The 24,233-nt window shown below is 38.3% G+C and overlaps 1 protein-coding gene across 2 annotated transcripts in view; it reads right to left on the reverse strand.

Annotated features, from left to right (window-relative positions):
* The window catches only part of SEC63 (SEC63 homolog, protein translocation regulator), a 63,789-nt gene that overhangs the window by 22,679 nt on the left and 16,877 nt on the right, over positions 1-24,233 (reverse strand). For both annotated transcript variants that reach the window (XM_074150266.1, XM_074150265.1), the window contains exons 2-10: positions 21,102-21,201; positions 20,343-20,457; positions 16,105-16,217; positions 13,480-13,541; positions 11,699-11,757; positions 10,886-10,936; positions 8,046-8,154; positions 4,787-4,881; positions 1,101-1,233 (exon numbers count right to left, since the gene is read on the reverse strand). In XM_074150266.1, coding sequence (XP_074006367.1) covers positions 1,101-1,233; positions 4,787-4,881; positions 8,046-8,154; positions 10,886-10,936; positions 11,699-11,757; positions 13,480-13,541; positions 16,105-16,217; positions 20,343-20,457; positions 21,102-21,201 — 837 coding nt within the window. The remainder of the gene's footprint in view (positions 1-1,100; positions 1,234-4,786; positions 4,882-8,045; positions 8,155-10,885; positions 10,937-11,698; positions 11,758-13,479; positions 13,542-16,104; positions 16,218-20,342; positions 20,458-21,101; positions 21,202-24,233) is intronic.

Genomic DNA, 24,233 nt, shown 5'->3' on the forward strand with positions numbered 1-24,233 from the left:
AGGAAAAAAGGAGACAGTTTACATGAACTGGACATTTAATGGTGCAGTCTTCATTTATACTCATTCTTGTGTTATTGAAAATACCACTTGATTCTCATTGGCACATCCATCTGTAACATTCCCTAACAAAACAGGAAAGCGCAAGCACTAAGAGGGAACACAAATTTTATGTACCAGACAAGCAGCTTCCACACCAGTTGAAGAAGTATTTATCAGATTCATCTAAAAAAGCAACAGGATGGCATAGACAATTTACCAGTCTCATTAAAATAGCTTCAATTCTTTAGTTAATTACAGGTTTAAAAGAAAAGGATTTTTAAGTAAAACACCAATTTTGGGATAAACATTATTTGTAAAGTACTAAATACTTCTGAATACAGATATGTGAAGTAGTACGCATAAACGGTAACTAAGTAGCAAGGAAGACGAGAGACTTTTAGTAAATATTTAAAATTCAACATTTTTCTTTTGTAAGAAACTGGAAGAAACGAGGGAAAGTATTTTCACTGGTTTGTTGTGGTTTGTTTTTTTAAACTGCATTAAAATACAGAACAACTCAAGTTTGCTGGTCAGCCTAAGAAACATTAAGTTTCATGGTTGAAACTTAAGAACTGCATTTAGAAACATTTCAGTTTGCAAATCTACGAGTATGAAAAATTGCAAAACACAAACTAAAGCTCATACGTAACTGATATTTAAAGTTCTAATCTTGTCATCTTTGCTTCACACAGTGGGCTAAAAACTCCAAAAGTAACCCGTATGGAAATGTTAGAGAGCAATATTATGCTTGTCTTCCATTTGTTTACTCTGAAAAGCAAATATACTTCACGTTTAACGTTTTATTCTATTACAAAGAGAAAAAAAATTTATCAAAGTCACATTTGCAGCCAAAAGCATTGAAAAGTAGGATATCAGTATCACAGGGCTGTCAAGAGAATAAGTAAATGCTCGCTAAATGTTTTAAAGAGTCATTAAAGTTGAAAAACTAAGTACACTGCATAGAGATTACCGAGCAGGGATCCATGTGACTCTTTAATGGACAAGAATTCTGAGTACTGTAGTGTGCAATGTGTTGCTCTGTTTTGGGGAGAAGCCATTACCTTCTTCAAGGACCTCCGGAACTTTCATCCTGGCGAGATGAGTCAACAAAAGAACTCTGGCTTTCAGGCTGTAAGGGCAGGTGAGTGGAGGCTCGTTCTTCTTTAAATTTATGCCACCAATTTCTCGGATTAACTAAAATAGTTAAACACAAATAGCTATTTTGGTGCTAAAGAGGAAAAAAAAATACAGGAGGAGAACAGTTTACAAGCAAAAAAGAAAAGCTACACTCACAAAAGCAGGCCTTTAAGTAATTTCTCCCTGGAAAGTTCTGTATAGATGAACATTAGCCATTTTTATTCAAAACGCAGCTCCAAAAAAAAATCAAAAAATGCCTTTAAATGCCTTGTTTCAACGTGAGAGCGAGGGGGGACATAAAGATTCGCACACAAGAAACTTTCCTTGGATAGCACTAAGTATATTTGTATTGATAAATATTTTAAAAATCTGATTTTATTGCCAAGGTTTACTAGATTCAACCATATTTCCAAGGTATTTGTATTAAACTCAATACACACTAGCAACAGCATTACCTTGAGACCTCTCACCAATCTAAGACACAGCCAACTTCTTCAGAAATAGTCTCAGGTATCACATGAAGGAGGGGTTGTAAGCCTGAACTCCCTGGTAGGCTACAGATCAAGTATTTTAACTTATTTATAAACAGCACCAACTTGAAAAAAAGCATGGTATTCTTTATTCAGGATTACCACTCTTGGTTCTGACTATACCAAGATGCATAGTTCTAACAGGTTTCTCTCACCTGAATTTGTTGAAGACCCCGGTGGGAAAGGCTGCAAAGCTGAGTAACAGAAGTTCAAAGTTTATAAGAATCAATGTATGGCCCAGAAGCTTCGCTTCTTAGGTCAACAAGTCACTTGAGGAGAGACAGGGGTTCCAAAATCTCCAGCCACAAAGGGAAGTGAGGATATCAACAGCCAGGCTACACTGACCTTTGCCCAGTCTCTCGCTACACTTGAAAAAAGATCTTCTAACAAGAAGCTCCCTCTAAGCACATCCTGGTATGACACCAGACCAACAAGAGTAAAACTTTGGTGAGAAAACTTTATTAAAAGTATAGATACTGGGTTTATGATAAAACAGTGAAATAAAAATGGGAACAATGATCATGGCCCCAAAAGCAGGATACACTAACAAAAGTTATTAGCAATACCCTTCTGTATTGATGCTTCAGAGACTTGTACTGCCATATACTCAGAAAAAAAAAAAAAAAAATACAGATGACACCAATTACAGGACCTTTAGAAATGGAACAAAATCCAACAGTATAAAATGCAAGGTCATGCACTTGCATACTAACAAGAACTGCAGCTCAAAGACGGGCTGAAGAAGAATATAAGACAACAGAAGAATACAAGACAAGAAATCCAGAGCACTTAGCGATCTCACACTAGCTGTATTAAATCACCATCTGAAACAACCATGGAAAACAGTACGCTGAAAGTTATTCCCTGCAGAAATACAGAAATAGTACTGCCACTGATTAAGGCACTGCTATAGACATAACATGGAATACTGGGAACAATTTTGAGCAGATAAAATAAAAAAAAAAAAGTAAACTGTAGAAATAACTGGGAACAGTACCCCATTCAGCACATAGGAGAATGAGGGAAATGAGCCTTTTGGGAAAGAGGGGATTAAAATACAGCAGCTTTTCCAGTTTAGCAAAATAAAGACAAGAAGAGAACAAATGGGCTATTGCTTCTGTCTATAAACACATTAAGGATATACACAGCAAGAATCATTTAGACTCAAGAATAATGATGACAAAAAACATAGCTATAAATTGGTCACAAACAAGACTCCTAACCACTAGAACATTAAGTTCTGGAACAGCTTCTCAGTATGACATGGTTACAGGAGGCTTGACTGCCTTTTAAATAAGGAATGATTAAATGTAAAGGGCTTGTACAACACCAATGCTTGCAACAGCACAGGAGAAGAACTGATGATCGAGGTGATCTTTTCTAGTCACATGCTCCCACTGCTGAAAAACCCTCCTAACTACAATTCCAGCTCCTTATCTTAAAATCCACAAGATGATAAAGAATTAGAAAAAGACAAAGACAATTAAATAAAGAGGCATCTCAATTTATTTTCTTTATGTTTAGGACATAGAATCATAGAATCATCCAGGTTGGAAGAGACCCTTGGGATCATCGAGTCCAACCATCTACCCTACACTACAAAGTTCTCCCCTATATCATATCCCCCAACACCACATCTAAACGTCTCTTAAACACATCCAGGGATGGTGACTCAACCACCTCCCTGGGAAGCCTATTCCAATGCCCGACCACTCTTTCTGTGAAAAATTCTTTCCTAATGTTCAGTCTAAACCTACCCTGCTGGAGCTTGAAGCCATTCCCTCTTGTTCTGTCATTAATTACCTGTGCGAAGAGACCAGCACCAACCTCTCTACAGTGTCCTTTCAAGTAGTTGTAGAGAGTGATGAGGTCTCCCCTCAGCCTCCTCTTTCTCATACTAAACAGTCCCAGCTCCTTCAACCACTCTTCATATGATTTGTTTTCCAGGCCCTTCACCAGCTTTGTTGCCCTCCTCTGCGCTCGCTCCAGCACCTCGATATCTCTCTTGTATTGAGGTGCCCAAAACTGGACACAATACTCCAGGTGTGGCCTCACCAGTGCTGAGTACAGGGGCACAATCACCTCCCTACTTCTGCTGGTCACGCTATTTCTAATACAAGTCAGGATGCCGTTGACTTTCTTGGCCACCTGGGCACACTGCCGGCTCATATTCAGCCGCTTGTCAATTAGAACCCCCAGGTCTCTTTCTTCCAGGCAGCTTTCCAGCCACATTTCCCCAAGCCTGTAGCAATGCACGGGGTTGTTGTGGCCCAAGTGCAGAACCTAGCACTTGCCCTTGTTGAAACTCATGGTTCTCATGGTTCTCTTTGTTGAAACTCATGGACATGAAAGTAGGTTTACAACTTGAAAATTCAATTGTGTGCATGCAGACGTTAGATCTGTGAGAACATCCCCCCCCGCCCTATTTTGCAAACTCAAAATCATTTTGAATCATTTTCATTGGAGTATTTTGTATACTGTGCTTTAAATTTCTTAAAACCTGGTAAATTAGATTTCCTAAAACTCTGCTAGCAATAATTATTTGCCAAGCATGCATTATGGCATCTCTGTTGAGAAGGCTGAGTGGAAATGAAAGTAAAAGGCAACCAGAGGGAAACAGACGTTCATGGAGAGATATTTATAATAAAGACATTATAAAGTTCAGACATCAGATAATAATCTCATTTCAGCCTTAACATACTTAACCAGATGTTAATGAATTAAAAGAACTTCATCAAATGGCGATCACCTCCTCATATCAATACTCAAAATTTGTAAGGACTAACACACTAATTCCCTATTTTAGTTTACCCCTCCCCAAAATCCCAACCCAGCAGTCTATATACTAAATTGATTCCATTTAAGCTAAGCATTATCACCAATTAATGGTATCTTTTCTTTAAAAAAAAAAAAAAGAAACAACTAAATCAAGTCTAGCTTCTAATTCCTATTTCTGTCACATCTCAACAAAATTAATGCCTTGAGAACTTGAATTCCATCAGCTGCTCACCAAGAAGCACCATCTCCCTCTTCCCTTGAAGGGGTCAGTTATTTATAAAACATCTCTTGATATAACTAACCTGTGGTATCTGAATGTTGTCTGCTGGTCTGCTCGTAGCATCTTTATTGTACTGAGGATCAAATTCGGATGCGCCTGCTAAAACCATGATAAGCCCTGCAAAGATAATTGGAGGCAGACAGAAAAAATGTCAGCAACACCCCATGCCATTGAGTGATTTCTTCAGAACCCTCAGCCATGAAACTTATTCCCACTCTTCCCCCAACAACCATGAATATCCATGTTCTCTATTTAGTGGATCAATTACTACTACCACAGGGCAACGGAGGAAAGAATCAATGCCTGGCACAAGGCTCCATGTATTTAACTCTCCAAGTCCAGCATTTGACTCTCAGTGTCTTCACAAAACCATAATTAGGCTTCTTTAGGGCTGGGAGACATCACTGCACAGCAGTTTGACTACTCCTGCATGCCCACAGAACCACGCTTCTCAGCAATTCACGTGCCTGCGGCAGCACCACAATGTGTGTCTTGGAGGGGGAGGCAGGAAGGATAAAATTTCAACTCAATTTTTGTTCAGTCAGCACTGAAAATTCACCAAACTATTTTTTTAATTATTAGAAAAACAGATCGATAAATAGCCCTGCAAACAAATCCCATGAAGATGATGGACTATTTTCCTAATGCGATTAGGAAAATCTATACTACCTCAAAATATTCTGTTGTGTAGTTTAGAGGAAAGACCTACACAATGCAGTATTTTAGCCCCATTATGAGCTTTCTGTTCATGAACATTAGACTCCTCCGCCATAGACAATAATACAAAGCTCACCCCATCATTTGCTCCAGTTAAAATAACTTTTGCGCCAATAGTCACTCAAGCTTCGTTCTTAAATTTTGAACAAGTTCTCTTCTGAGCAAATGAAAGTTATTTTTGCCTACTTGCAGTGCTCAGTAAATTCCACCTACAATTAGTCAAGTTCCCTGAGCACCAATTTTCATTTCCGTTCTCGATTATCTATTTACTTCCTGAGCAGAGCATATTGAAGAGTTTCAGGCAACTATAAATACTTTCCTATTATTTAAAATTCACAATTGTGGGTCATCAAGAAAGGAAGTTTTTTAGACTCATTTTTCTTGAAATCTAAAAAAAAAAAAAATATCTAACACAAGTCAAGTCACGCAGATTTTTCACTGTTTCCCTAGTCCAGTTTGATTACATCTGCCCAGGCTTAAGCCTTGGGTTGTGGCACTGGCACCTCACCACTGTGGCACTGACAACCAAGCAAAAGCCTTGCCTGATCACCCACTGTGTGGTTTGTCTAAGCCACCTCACCCACGCCTCTTTTTTCACTCAGGCAGCACAACAGACCTCAGGGCAAAAACCTGACCTGCCCCTCACCCCAGGACTCCCCGAAAGCGTTAAGTCCTTAAATAAAGCCACTTAAACTTAGGGTTAATTCAGGGTAGTAAAATCCAATCTAGAACTAACTAATACCAAACTAATTCTTCAAGCCCATACCAGCCTCCAAAACTGAAAGATCCAATTCTCCACAAACATAATGCATCTATAAATTTCCCCAGAAAAAGGGGGGTTATTTCGGTTGGCGGCCGGTCATCAGTGGTGTCCCTCAGGGCTCAGTTTTGGGGCCAGTCTTGTTCAATATCTTCATTGATGATCTAGATAAGGGGATTGAGTGCACCCTCAGTAAGTTTGCGGATGACACCAAGCTAGGTGGGAGTGTTGATCTGCTTGAGGGTCGGCAGGCTCTACAGAGGGACCTGGACAGATTGGACCAATGGGCCAAGGCCAATGGGATGAGGTTTAATAAGGCCAAGTGCCGGGTTCTGCATTTCGGCCACAACAACCCCAAGCAATGCTACAGGCTTGGGGAAGAGTGGCTGGAAAGCTGCCCGGCAGAAAAGGACCTGGGAGTGTTAGTGGACAGCCGGCTTAACATGAGCCAGCAGTGTGCCCAGGCAGCCAAGAAGGCCAACGGCATCCTGGCTTGTATCAGGAATAGCGTGGCCAGCAGGAGCAGGGAAGTCATCGTGCCTCTGTACTCGGCACTGGTGAGGCCTCACCTCGAGTACTGTGTTCAGTTTTGGGCCCCTCACTACAGGAAAGACATTGAAGTGCTGGAGCGTGTCCAGAGGAGAGCCACCAAGCTGGTGAGGGGTCTGGAGAACAAGTCCTATGAGGAGAGGCTGAGGGAACTGGGCATGTTTAGTTTGGAGAAGAGGAGGCTGAGGGGAGACCTCATTGCCCTCTACAACTACCTGAAAGGAAACTGTAGAGAGGCGGGGGTTGGCCTCTTCTCCCAAGGGAATAACGACAGGACCAGAGGAAATGGTATGAAGCTGCGGCAAGGGAGGTTTAGATTAGATATTAGGAAGAATTACTTTACTGAAAGAGTGGTCAGGCACTGGAACAGCCTGCCCAGGGAGGTGGTGGAGTCACCATCCCTGGAGGTATTTAAGAAACGTGTAGACATGGCTCTTCAGGGCATGCTCTAGTGCCTGGGATTGTTGGTTTGTGGTGGGGTGTTGTGTGTGAGGTTGTGGGTGTGGGGTTTAGTTGGTGGGTGCTTTTTTTTTTTTTTTTTCTCTTTTTTGGGGGGGGGGGTTGTTGTTTGTTTGGTTTTGTGTGTTGTGTTTTTTTGTTTGTTTGTGTGGGGTTTTTTTTTTTTTTTAATGTGGTTGGACTCGATGATCTCAAAGGTCCCTTCCAACCACTAAGATTCTGTGATTCTGTGATTCCTTTAAAAGTGAGCAGACAAAAATAAGTATATAAAAAAACCATAAACAAGTAACAAAGTAACATGAAATGTATAGGGAGCAAAAGTTTTAAAGATAAATTTAGCTAAAACACAACAAGGAATAATAGAGAACCAGAAATGCTATTTCATTCTTTGCGTTATAAAAACTTATGACAGCCCCTAGAAAATTCCCAAAGCCTATTTTTTTACATTAACAGAAGAAAACACACAGAGAGAGGCTGCGCTCGTAGTGGCCACGTAGTAACTCAGGACTACAGGCAAGTCAACACCTTTTTCCCAACATGCAATATCCTTTTTTCCTTTCTTTTTTTTTTTAATGTATAGGTAGACAGACATAAATATAGATTTATAAAACTCCCTCTCCCAAATACTTGCCTTCTTACAGAGTACTCTTCACCTGCAACAAAATTAAGTTTTTAAAAATACTCTAGAAGAACCAGAAACATTATTTTAACCTAACAAAACCTTATAAAGCAGAAGCTCTTTAACATCAGCAGATTGACATTTCCAGATCAACATTTCACAGTGCCTTTTACTTACGTTTCATGTCCATGTTCCGTGTTTTATAGACAAAATATGTATATATTTGAGTTGTCCGAATGAGAATCTGATCTCCACTATATCGTATCGATCGGTACCACCAGGAACCCTGAGACATTTAACAAGAACAAACTGACGTCAGCTACGATGAAGCACGGAGACAGCTATGCTGCATCACCTCATGCATGTTCACAAACAGGTAACTCAGCCCAACTGATTTTACCTATGTTAAGGTCAACTCAATTTCAGAAAGGAGAGGGAAACAAAAAAAATATTTGCTGACAAAATTTTAAAAGCACACCAATATATTCATCCGAGAGAAGCTGATGCAAAATTTTTTAGATGATCTCAAGCCTAGGGAATTCCCCCCAACACACATACACTGCTTTGGTTATGTTTTGGTGGTGGTGTTTCAGTGAACCCACTAAACAGTAAATCCTCTGGATCTACCACTTTCCATACACATGGTAACTCCTTATTGTGCAACTGAATCAAATTCAGTTTAGGCAGATCAAGACCAAAATAAAAGATTTCTTTCATTATGAGAAAATTTGCAAAAAATCATTTAAGTCATCAAATCAGAAAATGCTTTTCAGAAGGGGGATCCGGAGGTGGCACAGTGCCCTTGCTGCAGATTTTCAGAATTAAGCTATACGCCTTCAGGTTTACAGAAAAAAAGTTTTCCAAACCTTCAGAAACATTCCAATAATTCCCTCATTAGCATTCTACTGGTGACTTCAAATTACAGAACTCACTGTACAGTGATTGTACTCTATAATGTATTTTAAGAAAAATGGTGTGCTGGGCTACAAACTGCAGTCTGTTCATTAAGCTCCTTCTTGTAAGCAAAGCTCACTAACATGAGAAAAAACATACAAAATATCTCTCAATCTATTGCAAAGTTTATCACAAGTGAAAAGTAACAAGCAGTAAAGTAGTAAATGATGCTTACTACTATTAATTTAATAGGCAATAGTGTAAATTCCCCTACTATCACAAGAACCCTGCAATTAACCTAATTATTCAGGAAATGCTCTAGGACTGGCTCTCCACAAACTTTGGGGTTTTTTAAATAAATTAGGTTTGATTCTTCCATGAATAGAGGAACCCTGATACAAAAATAGTACAAAACTTTTGTTAAAGTTCTTCTGCAGAAAAGTTTAGATTATAATCCGATAGCAATCAAATTTTCATCTAAGTGTAGGTACTGGAAGAAAAATATAACTATAGCCAGTCCAAGTCTACGTGAAAGAGGCTGCTGCCCTAACTCCTTTTGCAGATACGGCTCACCTCAGGTACAGAACATTATTTAGCTCAGTGGAAGTCTAGGAAGTACTATGTATCAGTATTTGCCCTTTTGGTTGATCTGGATTCAAAGGGTGGAACTAGCCTTACTTTATTTTAGATGCCTATCTGAGATATAGAATGACTACACTGTAGTTAACTTCAGCTTCTTTATTGATTCATAAAAGAGAAACAGGCCCATTAAAAGCATGAATCATCTTCTATGTCTACTTCAGAATGAAATGATAAAATAACTTGCTCCATAAAGATGACTATTCCTCTTCACTGACTAGAAAAGAAATTTACAGTGACAAGTCTGAATGCACAAGTCTACGTCTGGTATAGGGGCAAGAACAGGCAGATTATGTTTTCTTCTCTGCTCAGGACATTTCTTCATAACAACAGTAAGGATGTTTACTTTCACTTGAGCTATGACAAACTTGGTATAAATCACTAAAAGTACATGTATACAAAAAAGCATCAACAGATAACAACTGAAACCTAAAAGGAATGACAGGAAAAAACATGCAGACGTTGTACCCTGGATTTTAGGCTTATTATTCAACAGCTTGTTGAAATCACTGCATCTAGTTTTCTACCTTCAATTATGCAGAAAGACTCTCAAAGAGAAGGGATAATGCCTGGTTGAGCCTCTGCACACAGAGATGCAATCAGCTGCCGAGACCCCAGGACACTTTCTCAAATGAAAATCTTCTTCTGGCACAGGTTGCCCAGAGAGGTGGTAGATGCCCTAACCCTGGAAGCATCCAAGGTCCGGTTGGATGGGGCTCTGAGCAACCTGATCTAGTTGAAGATGTCCTGCTCTTTGTAGGGGGTGTTGGACTAGATGACCTTTACAGGTCTCTTCCAACCCAAACTATTTTATGATTTCCAAGAGCATGAAGTGTCATTTTTCTGAGCCTTTTTTCATGCCATACCCCAAATGCACTATCACTGGATAAGGGACACTGTTCAAAAGCAATACTGTAGGGCAAACTTGAGCTCTGAAACACCACCCACCTAGTAATTGGTTCCTCACACAAAGAAATCTCAAAGCCAGTCATCTCATGTTGTACAGAAGATCAATAAAAATTGAAGTTATGAAAATAACATCAGCTAGGGGAAACCAAATCAAACACCTCACCTCTTCCACATGCAATAATCGTTCTAGTACCACCAGCTACAGACATCTCAGTCTTGACTCTACAGTAACACCACTGAATATACTCTTGAGTTCATCACAATATATTCACTTTCGTGTGATGAATGACAGAAGGTACAAGATGAATTACACAGCTCAGTAACTTTCACGATATCTAGTATTTTCCCTACAGCCCTTCTCTCTATCATGGCACTACTTTTTTTTTTTTGTAAGCTCTAAAGCAGTTACGCTTTTCCCATAATAAAAGAAAACACCCACATTATGTATAAAAAAAAAGCAGCTCATTTGCTTGCTCTCTCCATGAAAGGCAAGAATGAGCAACTCTACTTATGTTTAAGAGAGCTTTGTTTACACTTGGTTACAGAGGGTAGAATATTAATTAGATAATACTTACCACAACAACTGGAAGAATAACCATAAATGCTAATCCATATACAAGCAAAACCTAGAGAAAAATTATGAAACATAGTGCATTAGATACTTCAGTTACTTAATACCACTCTTGTTTAAACTTTATTCTAAAATACAGTCAAGTAGTATTACCACAAGCCTACTACAAATTAATATAAGCTTATGGCATAATACCTGTCATTATTTCTGAATAGTAACTTACAAGTAATATAATCAGTTGGGTAGGGTTTAAATAAGGACTATCAGTTTACTGTAAGTAAGCTTTTAAATCATCCACGTATTGTATTGGTTGGGTTTCTTTATTAAAGAGTTGGCAGCTAAACTGTGAAGCAGTGGACAGAGATGATTACCGCATTAAAAGAAATCAAGTGGGTAAGCCAAATACCTTGCAGCAACCGATGCAACAGAAAGAATGTTTAGACACCGTGTGATTACAGCATCACTACCAAACCAAATTGAACTACAGAAATCCAGCAAACAAACAGCTCTAAGTGTGTTCCCTTGCAAGAGCAAACACACACTTTGTAGCAGGGGTGACCACAGTACACCACCTCATCATCATTGCAATGAGATGCCTCCAAGCATACTAATACTTTACTCTCCAAGGTTAGATTTAAGCTACTGTAACACTTTTGACTGCTGAAATTTGCTTCAAAGATGTGCATTTGGACTAAAGTACTTTAATAGCACTCCATGTTTTGACTGAAATGTGCAATATTAAGCACAAACATTTTAAAGTGAACACTTCAATGTTCACCTTAAAACTAAGCTTAACTGACCTAGTTAATTGACTCACCAAAATTGAATTTTTCTGATCCACAATCCAAGCTGGCAAAGCTATACCGAAGCTTGTAGCTGTAGGATAAAAGAAAGGAAATTCACTATAAAATATTAAGGAATCGTTTTGAAGTCAAATTAAACCTAACAAACAAAACCACCAACCTATAAAAAAGTCCTTGTGTTTATCTCTTCAATAAGAAAAACTCTAACAAATTTAGCAAAATCAAAAAACAAATTAGAAATACACTCAAGTATGCAATAAAATAACAAATGCAACATCTGAAATACCAACTATTTTAGCTTAACATACTCCAGAGAAGTAAATAAGCAGGATTTATTAATATTAAAAAAAAAAGGAAAATATTTCACAAATGGAAATATTTACAAGCTTTGCCTTGCAGAGTTTGCAGCAGTTTAAATACATATAGTTCAGTAAATATATGAACTGCAAGAAAATTGAGCGAATGAATTCTATGGAAAGTTTTATTAGTTGTAACTTTAGGGAAGTGTTCTAAGCTGTAAATTGTAAAAACAAACCCTTTGCCAGTTCAAATTTCTGTGTGATTGGTAAGAAAGGAACACTTTTCAATTCAAAAGGAGTTTGGCTGCAGAAAATGGAAGACACGATTTCTCTAACAGTATTCAGGTCTGTATACGTTAGATGTTACAGGATAGCATAAAATAACTTGTCTTCAGACACTTTAGCAGTAAACTGAAGTTTGCAAACGCTACCTATCCCAACACTAAAAGTTCTAGGAAACTGAGAAAAAAAAAAACAACAACAAAACCCTTTACAAATGTCAAGAGCCTGCTTAAAAAAAAGAAAACCAAAAAACATGCTTTCCTCAGTACTAGCAGGTATCAATGAGTGTTATTGCCTTAAATAGGGACAGATTAGGATCCTCTATGTACTTAAATACTACTCTGATACTGTCTCCAACAGATTGTGACAACCGTCAATTTAGACAACCAGTTGTTATGCACAAACCTAAGTGACTTCTATGTAGTTAAACTGGAAACTACTGTTTGTCGAGACTCAAATATCTGACCAACTCGACCACACTTCAAGCTTAGGAGTTCCACAGAGTAACACCCAGTGAATTTACCACATTAAGTTACAGGAAATGCCCTGCTTTGGAGAAGAGTCCGGAGACACTTCCCTATCTGTTAATAGTTATGGATTTTTAGAAGAACCTACTATTTAGATTATTTAAATACTAACTATTTAAACATTTAAATATATCTATACCCTCACATAGATTCATAGATTGGTCAGGCCAGAAGGGACCTCCAAAGGTCATCTAGTCCGACCTCCCCGCAGTCAGCAGGGACACCCCCAACTAGACCATACATCCCTTTGAAGTGTGTTAACTGCATTTTGGTTAGTTGTTAATTTTTCAATATACATTTATAGTATCTGAACATAAATACTAAGAAATGTTAAAAATTGACAAGTTCCTGATGAGTATTATTCTATTTTTCACTTATACCTTCTTTTTAATTATGGCAAGTCTCTCTAGATACTTACTGAAGGTGACTAATTTAAAAATGTCCTTTTCTTTTTTCTTGAATGAGAAGTCTAAAAAATGTGAAAGCGAACTCTTTCTGCCTTTCCCTCCCCACCACTATCCCAGAGCCAGTTTCACAAGCAAAGAATTGATAGGATGCATTGCTTCAAATAATAGGAAAAGGTTATTTCAGATACGTTAAGATCTGAGTGCTTCTCAAATGATCAGGTATTAATTACACAGCTCAATATGCAGAAATTGCACCATTTGTGTCATTCGTAATTGTTACCTTGTGGTCCATCTGGATTACCAAATTCTTCCCAATTTTTTCGTGATTCTTCATCAGTTAAACTAGATTCAAGAAGAGATATTAAGTTAGTACAGAGGTAAAGAAATTCTCTAAATCATTAATATACAGAAACTTCAAAACAAGGTATTTATACTTTCCTTCAGAGATGGTTTGGCAAACTAAACAGCTTCTGCTATTGTTTGTATGAAATCCCATATGAAACAACACTGCTGTATTCCCTCGTGATATACAGACGAATTCTTTTAGCATTCTGACACCAAAAGAAATCAGACCTGCAAGGTACAGCCCCATACAGGAGATGCAACAATCACATCTCCCTTTCACAAGAGTGACAGTGTAGCCATCAGAAAACAGCACTTTTCAACGCCAGGTTACAGTACAGCAAATTTTGAAAGACAATAAAGGTTGAAAATATCTTTTTTTGGAAGGGCTTTTAATTCTCTTATTCTAGATTTTTAGCCTTCGATGGCATGTGTGCGTTTGGTTGGTGTTTTTTTCCTGGAACTCCCTAGTTTGATATTTAAGATGAGAGAAATAAATTAAGACACCACCTCCTGAATCTTACAGTTTCTATGCCTGTTCTGTAATGACAGATTCTTGGCAGTAATATACTGCCTCAAACAGAATCCCTGTTTACTAGAAGGAAGAATACAGCTTTAGGAAACAGAACATCACTACAGCATTCACTATATGGAAGACTGTCTCGCAGAAGAAACCCAGCGAGTCAGATGCCTCCCTGTCATTTCTAAGTCTCACACTTGTTAACAAGCAGACTCAATGAATGGGTAGCTTTTATATTCTTTGAAGACAGCATGGCTGAAGAACTTCACTGTCATTTACTTCAAGGTACACCTCTGCCACAGCCCTTGCACTAACATTTGAAGTATCAAACGGTACCACCAAGGACTTGAGCACTAGCTTGCGAAGCAAAGGAGTGAGATGTTCCAGGAGTTCAGAAAGCAATACCAGAATACCCCACTGAAGAGGCATTCATAGTGATGTTTAAGCAGAAAGTAGGATTTCAAAACTGCTCAAGTGAGCATGGTGTTGGTTCTCCTTCTCACCTCGCCCCAAAAAGGACTCTCAAACAGTCAGTAAGGTCAACCACAGACAACTGACTTAAAAGCAGAGATCACCAGCTTGCTAAGCTCTCTGATGATGTGACTGGCCCAGTAAACCCCCACAATGGAAGAAGGCCCAGAGTGGATGGGCAAGTGCGATGTCAGTCTGCGCTTGGCATCACAGTGACTCACCATGGCTGCTGCAAAGAACCTGACTCTGCCTCAACACAAAGGGGACTGGAGTATCCTTTGTTTTCGATAAACATCTGTCAACAGTTGAGCAGATCAACTGGTGGCATAAACCGCTTCCCCTCCAGTGCATTAAAAAAGTATGAATGTCTCCTCTAGTCTGCAAGACCAGGATGGGAAAAGCGCATACCTGGCTCAGCCAAATATATAGTATAAAAACTAGACAACTAGCAAAAGAATTTTGAAGAGAACAACAGGCTCGAGCTGGCTTCAACCCACTCATGCCTTCCCTGCACGTGGGGACGCCCAGCATCAGGACAGTGAGTGGACTAGAGAGACCAGTAATGGGAATCACATTGGTATTGACATTGAACTGTGTACTGAAGTCCCTATGGTTTGCTACGTTTAACTTACAAAGTAGACTAAAAACAATACAAATGTATCACTCCACCAACCAGAAATCACCTGTAACATCAACTGTCTTCAGGTAAGCAAATTTGATATTAAACATTACATGTTCTACAAATGGAATATCTAGAAGAACCTGGTCAGAGACTGTTGGACTCTAACAGACGATCATTTAGAATATAAAGCTGTATTAACGTTTTGTGTATGAACAGCATTACAAAAACCCAAACCCACATCTTGATTGTTGAAAAATTCAATAAAAAGGGATTTCCTTTATACTGAATTCTAATGTTAGACACCATCTCTCAGATAAAAAAAAAAAAAGCTAAGCTATAAGCAGAGGTAAGGCCAAAAATACTCTGGAGGAAAAAAGCTGAACCCTTGAATCTTCTTAAGAACTACACAGGTAACATGAAACAGTCAGAGTGAAAAATCAGGTCTGCAAGGCAAGCACAAATGAAAAGGGATGTGGGAGAGCTGAGAACTAGCTGGGTCAGAACCAGAATGAAATATCTTTGCCACTAGATGGGAACAGAATTAAAATACTGTCTCTAACTTTGGCTTTATCACCAGGTGATATGAACAATATATTTATTTTCTAAGTAACGTTTCAGAATTGTTGGTTAAAAAGCGCAACACCCATTTTTTTCTTTGTCATTTTTGAGATTTAATATGTATCGCACTGGAAACGCTTTTCCTAGCTGACATGGGATTTTAATACAAAGACCTAACACCTTGCAGTATTCTGACAGTTGTTAAACAATTAAGTTATCCCTCCTAAATCGTACATAACAAGTATGCACTGAAATGAGACGTGTTTTGACTTTCGTTATATACCCAAACACATTTTCCCTGGCTGCTTAAGTCATCCCTGCTATTACCTTAGAGATTTCCTTCCCCTGAATAGCAAGTTCCCATTTTCTGTAGGCAAAAAAAAGAAACTTACGCTGCATAGGCCTTAGCAATCCTCATGAACATAACTTCATCTCCTCCTTTATCTGGATGGTATTTTAGAGATAGTGCACGGTATTGTTTCTTAATTTCTGATACACTTGCTCCCTTAAAAAGAAAAGTTTTGAGTTATGAATAAATACCTTAAATCAAATAAATTCTTTTGTATCTATATTGTAAAGCACATTGTGCAATATTTCTCTAAACCATTCATCAAACTAAAGAATTATGTTCTAATATGATATGATCGTGAAACTACATATGCATTTCGTGGAAACATAATCAATTATTTTTCTAATAACATTTTTATGACCATTATATTTTTAAAACAAGTTAGAAGTTATAGTCTAAGAAAAAAGACACTCAGATGGCTGGGTTTTGGTTTTTTTTCTGGATCACCTTGTTTATCCATCCACAGGAAAAAAAAAAAAAAAAACCAACACGTAAGCCCACCTTATCTGACAAATCTTGTTTGACAAATCCTATATTTTCCTAAACATATTCATGAATACAAGGAATTCTCACTTGCAATATTCTTCCATTTAAATAGAAAAGAGTTCATAGATCAGGGATGATGGTTCACTTGCAGCTTGTAGGCAGAAATAAATCTGTCAGTCACCAGGAACAGTGGATTGCCCAGCTGCTTAAGAATGCCTTTGACTCGAATCATCCTACCCATAAATTATTTCAAACTTCTTGAACAAAGGAAATACATTACCTACAACCAAGAAAGAGATCAATTTTTATTCTACTACATTGCATTGTTACATGCCACCAACACAACTCCTTGCGCATTAACTTTCAGGTTGGACTGTGAACTTCACTACTCAAGAAAACCCAAAAAACTTTATAGTAAATGCAGACAGTTTCTCGAGTAAGCTCTCTAATTTTCACAGAACCACTACCATAGGACTTTTCAACATTTTAGTAGAGAGGCCTAGCATGCTGACCTTAACTGCATAATAAACATACAAGAAATTATTTATAGATTATGGAATTGTTTCAATAAATTTAAACCAGAAATTAAACTACCCTGAGGCTTCACTTCTTGTTACTTTATCTCTTTATGCAATGTGTCTATCATTTTTCCAACACTATTTTTCAACAGCATGCCTGCCTCATTTAATGCACAGAGTGAATTTACTCCATAATAAATGAGACTTCAAGTAAAAACAGCCATTTCAAGACTAGATGAAGAATGCCAGATGAGTAGCAGAAGCTGGAAAGTGGGGAGGGAAGGAAATCAGGTTGCTGGAGAAGAGATGGGTTTTCATGGCTCACATGAATGAAAAAAAAAAAAAAAAAACCACAATTTTTTCTCTCTGCCACAGAGGGTGCATGTGATCCCTGATAAGCTGGTGACAAACTTTGTCATTAACTGCTTACTCCTCATTGTCAAAAGCCAGGCTACAAAGGTCAGGCCTGACTTACAGAAATGCTTGGTAGCCCAGGTCAGCTGGTGTCACTCTGCTTGCAACACAGAGCTCCCTAAATCAACTCCTTACCAAAAAATTAAGGCCCCAATTGTCTTACATAAAGAATGCAAAATTATAATCAGTGTTGAACTTCATCTTTATGTCTTGGATCCCACCCATAAATTGCCAGTAAGGATACTCATTCAATAAATCAGTAATAATATCCAAGTGCCTTATGAATTAGCGAATTTAAGTGATGTGCTCCAAGAAGAGCTACTCTATGTTCAAAATAAAGTGCTGATATTACATATAAAATAAGGTGCATGCATGTTATCTGAACTTTGTCCATGTTGTGGTTCTCCTCTGGAGAAAAAAGCCCCTTGTTATAAGCTGATATTCTATCATAAGATAAAAAAAAATAAACTTGGCCACAGTGTGAATGCCAAGAAGTGAATGAATTATTGTGTACCAAAACTTTCAAGTGCTTGCATCTGCAACTTTGCTTTACGTTTGGGGTTTTTTTTGATTTTTAACCGTAACAGTTCCATTATCTAACAACACTTCAACATCTGTATCAACATCTGCATCACTTCAACATCAGCAGGGCTGGCAAGGACTCTAAAGGTTCCACTTGAATGGTAACAGAAGAAAGCTGTTAAGTTTATGTAGTCTGCACTGGAAGTTTTTCAAGGGGATTCAGCAGACACCATCTGATGGCACAGAAATACATAAAACAAACACGCTCTGGAATCTTGTACTCTATGTTGAGCCCTACTTCAACTGTTCTATCTTCACACCCGTCTCTTCAGCTTCCTTGTAACATCTCTGGCTTTAATTCAGCTTGTCCTTATGACAATATGCTCCATCCCTCTTATCAGTTCTTGGAGCATTCCAGTATTTGTTTCTTTGCCTGGATAAGATGCATGTATCTTGAGTGTGTACAAGTTTTCTTTGATAAACAATAAGTTACAATTCACTATATACATATTTTTTTCCCCTCAGGGTTGTTACTTGTAGAAATTTGCCAAAGATGACAAAAGAAAATCCTCTGATGACCTAATCCCTAGCCTGATTTGTTTAACCAAAGTTCACCCAGATATATAAGCATTTAAACTGCATGGTTCCAACAGATAGCATTCAGTAGTAAAAATTTATCTTCTTCCTGTGCGTCAGTGCGAGAACGCAAGTCAGCAATCGGTCATTCACAGAGGAACTGAGCAGAGGTTGAATTTAAATAACTTGCCTCTGCACATGACAGGCAGGTCTTGTTCTACCTGTCTGGCTAGAAACAGGCTGGAGTCACGTATCTGCTATAATGGCTTTCTTAGAATAGAAAAGCAGTACCGCTGATGCCAATCCTTATGTTGACAAGCCACATCACTAACGGCAAGAGAGGTACTTGTTAATGTTCATACACATACTAAGCTCTCCCACCCTAACAACATACATCAAGTTTAATTAAACAGGTATGTTCAAAGCTCTTCCATATTCTTGTGCTGAGCTGTATCCACAGGGTATTTCCTTAGATGGGAGAGAAAAGAATACCTCAGAGTTCAGAACTGAAAAGATGACTACTGTTATTCAAAAGAGGAGCTTTGTATCAGGAAATAATTACCATAAGCAGAGAATTTGCTCGAGGTATTGCGGTTAAGATGAAGAGTTTAAACAAAACTAAATAAGAGTTTAAGAGATGTATGGAATGTCTATTCATCTCCTCAGGATAGGTAACTTTTTATATCCATTTGAATCAGACCTTGAATATAAATAAAGCGCTGCACCTGTTTTCTATATAAACCATAGAATGGTTTAGGTTGGAAGGAACCTTAAAGATCACCGAGTTCCAACCCCCCTGCCATGGGCAGGGACACCTCCCACTAGACCAGGTTGCTCAAAGCCCCATCCAGCCTGGCCTTGAACACTTCCAGGGATGAGGCAGCCACAACTTCTCTGGGCAACCTGTTCCAGTGTCTCACCACCCTCACAGTAAAGAATTTCTTCCTGTTATCTAATCTAAATCTCCCCTCTTTCAGTTTAAAACCAGTAAACTGGTTTTAAATCCTCATCCTATCCCTACACTCCCTCATGAAGAATCCCTCCCCATCCCTCCTGTAGGCCCCCTTTAGGTACTGGAAGGTCCCCCTGGAGCCTCCTCTTCTCCAGACTGAACAATCCCAACTCTCTCAGCCTGTCTTCATAGCAGAGGTGCTCCAGCCCTCTGGTCATTTTCACGGCCCTCCGCAGGACCCATTCTTTTCCAGTTTAATAAAGCAGTTGGCTGGTATCACTATTTAGAACTTGTTGTTTGCATTCACAGATGCAACTGAGATTCAAGGTAACCTTTACAACATCAAAGTGTGTATCACCAATGCCCTTTAGTGAAAACTTTCATTTACAAGAGAAATATTGCTGTACAACAGCTGTAAATCAAATGAATCCACATTCTTGCTTATACAGTTTATTCAGCAGCATCCCTAAAAATGGCTACTGAGAGGATTTTCACAGGGCATACAAAGCAGAACACCTCTTTCGTTTTCCAAGCGAGGAAAACAACATCTGAGTAAGATTCACAATAGACAAAAAAGCCCACCTCACTGTATTAAGAAAGTCATTAGAAGTTTGAAGGAGTTAGATAAAAAAGTTATAAATTAGTACAGACTGATTTCACAATATGCAGCAGCAACTTTCATACACCAAAAAAAGAACAAAACCACTAGATACATTCACTTATTTTATTTAAAAAAACAAGAATAAATTTGACATCTAGACATAGAATACACAGTTATAGTAGTACAGACTAGTAAAAGATCCTGTTACTTACAGGATCCAAATGTAAAACTTCATAAGGATTGTATTCTTGATACTCTCGGTCCGTTTTGGAAACTTTGTATGCAAGAAACAAAAATAATGCCCAGCCAGCAAGGAGGACTATTTTCCTGTTTGGAAAAAAAGAATTTTTTTAATGTACAAATCCACTAGCTCTATCATAATTCTACAAATAACATAAGAAGCCATTTGATATCAGTCTTCCAGAAACAATATTAAAATAGTGAGAAACATTAAAGCCATTTTAAAGCAGGTATTTCAGTTATAACACCACCTTTGACATGGATGACACAGCTGCTCTGACTTTGAATTAATTTCTTTTCTCTTTTTTTCTTTCTTTTTTTTTTTTTTTAAAGAAAGGCAAGCCACTACCAGCAAAGACTCATTCCATTCTTTAATTGTCTGTCCTTAGCAGGTATACAATAGTATTTCTTATTTTTAAAGGATGATTTTAACCTGATACTAGACAAAGTCAACATAAAAAAAAAAAATCAGAAAGCTGAAACAGATGCTTAACAGACAGCAAAATATTTTGAGGGTGGGAGACAGCATTCATCTTGATTTCAAGCCCTACTAGAAAATGATTAACTATTAATTATTCAAATATGGTAGATTGCAAATGTCTCTTCCGTGACACAGAAGCCATTATTATAGAATTAATTCCAGCTGCTTTGATTACAAAAAATATATTTTTATAAAAATAAAAACATAGGAATTGCTTTAATGGAAAGTAATGCATATGAAACATACTTACTTTACTGTAGGAATCATGTTTTGTTGTGGTTTTAACAGTCGCAAACGATACCACAAGCATCTTCCATATACGTTTCTTATATTCTTTAATCGAATTTGCTCTATAAAAATAAAGAGAAAGATTGTGATTAACCAATCTGACAGAAAGCAGAACAAATATGCTCACGTCATCCTGGAGTAGGTAGTACAAGGTCAGTTGGAGGACTAACAGAAAATCCAGGAATAATAGTGAAGGAAAGAATGTTTTTTAATCCAAGTGACACTACACATCCATAGACAGAAGAAGTTGGTCAGATCATTCTCTGCTACCTAAAAGGAACCTAATCTGTTTTCCACGTGCCACGTAGCAACCATCGCTTGTGAACCCAGCCTTTGCCTGGCGATCGTGAGTGCACCTGTAAATTTTACTTCTGCCATTCTGTACTCAACTCCAAAAAGTCTCCCGTTTCAGTATGTCAGCTACTGTGTGCAGGAAAAACAAACAAAAAACCAAACAACCCCTAACCCACAGGCCGAATGGTGTTTGTATACAACTAAAGAGTAGCAACAGTTACTTCCACAATTCAAAATACGGTGCATTTTCTTCCTCTTTGCAACATCTGCTTTTTATAAGTTGCCTTCATTTAGGTTTTTCCTGTCAAAGGGGAAAAGGAAGGAAGAGTAAGATAATAGTTATTTGTAAGCTATGTAGCTCAGTAATAAGGGTCCTTGGCAAGAGTATATACACTAACAACAAAGTAGCCAACAAGACTTCCTACTTTTGGGACAGGATGGGGCTGGAAGGAAATTGCATTTATACTGTCACCATGACAAGACACGGAAACCCTCCCTGTTAAGAAAGTTGTAGTTGTATTTCACAGTTAATCGAGACCAACTTAGGCTTGGTCAAACAAGCCTTTTATCCTAAGAAAAGTACGGTGGAAAGCAAATAGCTTGTACAGAATTTCTGTAAACACTGAAATTATATCTTATACAGCGGCTTCAATCCTGTTTATCTTTTAAGTAACTCGTCTATCCGTAGAGTATGCAGTCTGACCTGCAACACTTCTGAGGCGAGGAGGACAATGCAATCACCTCACCTGCAAAAGAATAAGATCACTTGGCCCTTTTCAGACTGAAGGAGAAAGAATTCAGAGGGGAAAAAAAAGCTACCACCATCTCAATACATTTAGCTACTGCTGGCGAACAAAGTGATCAAATTTGCCAATTTAAAAGAAGTTTGTGAATTATTTAAAAGCAGGAATTATATTAACAACTTTGATGCAAAGCACATGTCAGTCACATCCTAAAAAGTCTTAAATCTCACCTTTGCACTTTGAACAAGGTGATGCCCTCATCTTCACTAAAATAGCAGTTATGATACATAGAAACATTTTTCTCTGGCAAACTTCTAAAAGGTGATTGTGGAAGACAGCAGTAACCTCTGTTTAGTTATTCTGAAGGTATTTGGTGGCGAGTGCTCAGTGATCTACTTGAATTTCTAACCAAGCATGCAATGCAATTCAGATGAAACATCTAGAATTTCAATTTGCAGTCACCAATCTATCTGAAGCCAGAGAAACGTGACCATAAATGCCAACATTGTGCACTAGATCAACCACAAGTTCAGCTTTAAACTGGATCAGATGTGAGCACAGGATGGTATTTCAAATTCTAGCTGATTTGGCAGAAAGAACGGGAACACAGATGACACCTGGCCACCTACAAACTAGTAAAGCAGACAAATATTGAAGCTTGCACAGACCAAGTACCAGAAATGGAAAAAGTCTATCAGCTTATTCTGAACTACTTAATGCTATAAAGTATATCTTCCCTCAAACTCAACATGACATTAAGCAGTTAGATGGGATTCCTTGGGAAGATTAGTTTAGCAGTCCCATGGAAATAAAGGAGGATAATTTAATCCCTTGCATCTGATCCAACTCTTGCAGAGCTTCAAAATAAGCTTCCAAACCAACAGATAAACCACACAATTATTTTGCGGTTCTCCTGATCTGCAAAGATTGTTCAGACACTCGGAACAGGTACTAAACCTGAAACTTTCTAAACAAAAAGGATATGACTAATATTTGGTTAAGCAACTGCCCACTTAGTTTCACTTGTGTAAGGCTTTAGAAAGTACTGTGAAGGAAAAAATGAGGAGACACTGAAAACAGGGTTAAAATGCAACACTGACTCCCTACAGGTAGAATGCAAATTAATTTGGCTTTTTTCCTTTTCTTTTAAAACAGAAATTGTGGGAGATCACTATTGATTCAGATCTGGATCCACCACAACTAGGAAGTGAGCTAATCATTATTTAAAATTAAACATATTAAAATGCAAAACTAAGAGACATGACCAGCACATAAAAAAAAAAAAAAAACCACCACAAAAACACAAAACTGATGGCATTAAAGACCAATTAGCTTATGAGGACTAAAGAACTCTGCTACAGAAACGGAGGGGAAATGTTCTGCGAGTTTTAAACAGTCCCTGGACAACCATGAGCCATAGCATGATGCTTTTAATGAAAAAAGCCACTGATGATACTTGAACAAATCAGGCATCTCAGCTGGGCAGGGTGCTGGACCATCCCGTCTAGACCATGCTTTTGTGAAGAAAGGTTAGACCAGATGATCCTTGAGGTCCCTTCCAACATGGTATTCTACGACCACAAGCCTCACAGAAGACACATGTGCTTGTGTTAAGCATAAATCACTCATTTCAAATATTGTCGATAAATTCAGTTGTGCGGTGCTGAGGTAAGATGAAGCCAACTGTTCAGCTCAACCCCACTGACCCAGACCAGCTGCCTGATCCAACCTGCACCACAGCCCCACAGCCATTCCTCCAGCACAACCCAGGGGCACTGCTCTTTGGTAACACTCTTAACTGCACAGCTTGCAGAAATACCTAAAAGTAATGTGAAAACAGATTACCGGTGCTCTTGGAGAAACAGAAGGTGACTAAGAGAACTTTGTTTACTTAATCCTGTAAAACTAAGCCTAACAGGATATGACTCCTTTTAGTAGTTTTGCTAGGACGTTTTTAACAAGCTGCTGTGTCTTGTCTTTAAAAAAATCTGTGACACCATGCTGCAGTCCTCAAACCTGCCTACTGTCCAGCCCCAAAGTACCAGGCAACCCTCTCC

The sequence above is a fragment of the Numenius arquata genome, chromosome 7, assembly GCF_964106895.1.
Source record: "Numenius arquata chromosome 7, bNumArq3.hap1.1, whole genome shotgun sequence".
Taxonomy (NCBI): domain Eukaryota; kingdom Metazoa; phylum Chordata; class Aves; order Charadriiformes; family Scolopacidae; genus Numenius; species Numenius arquata.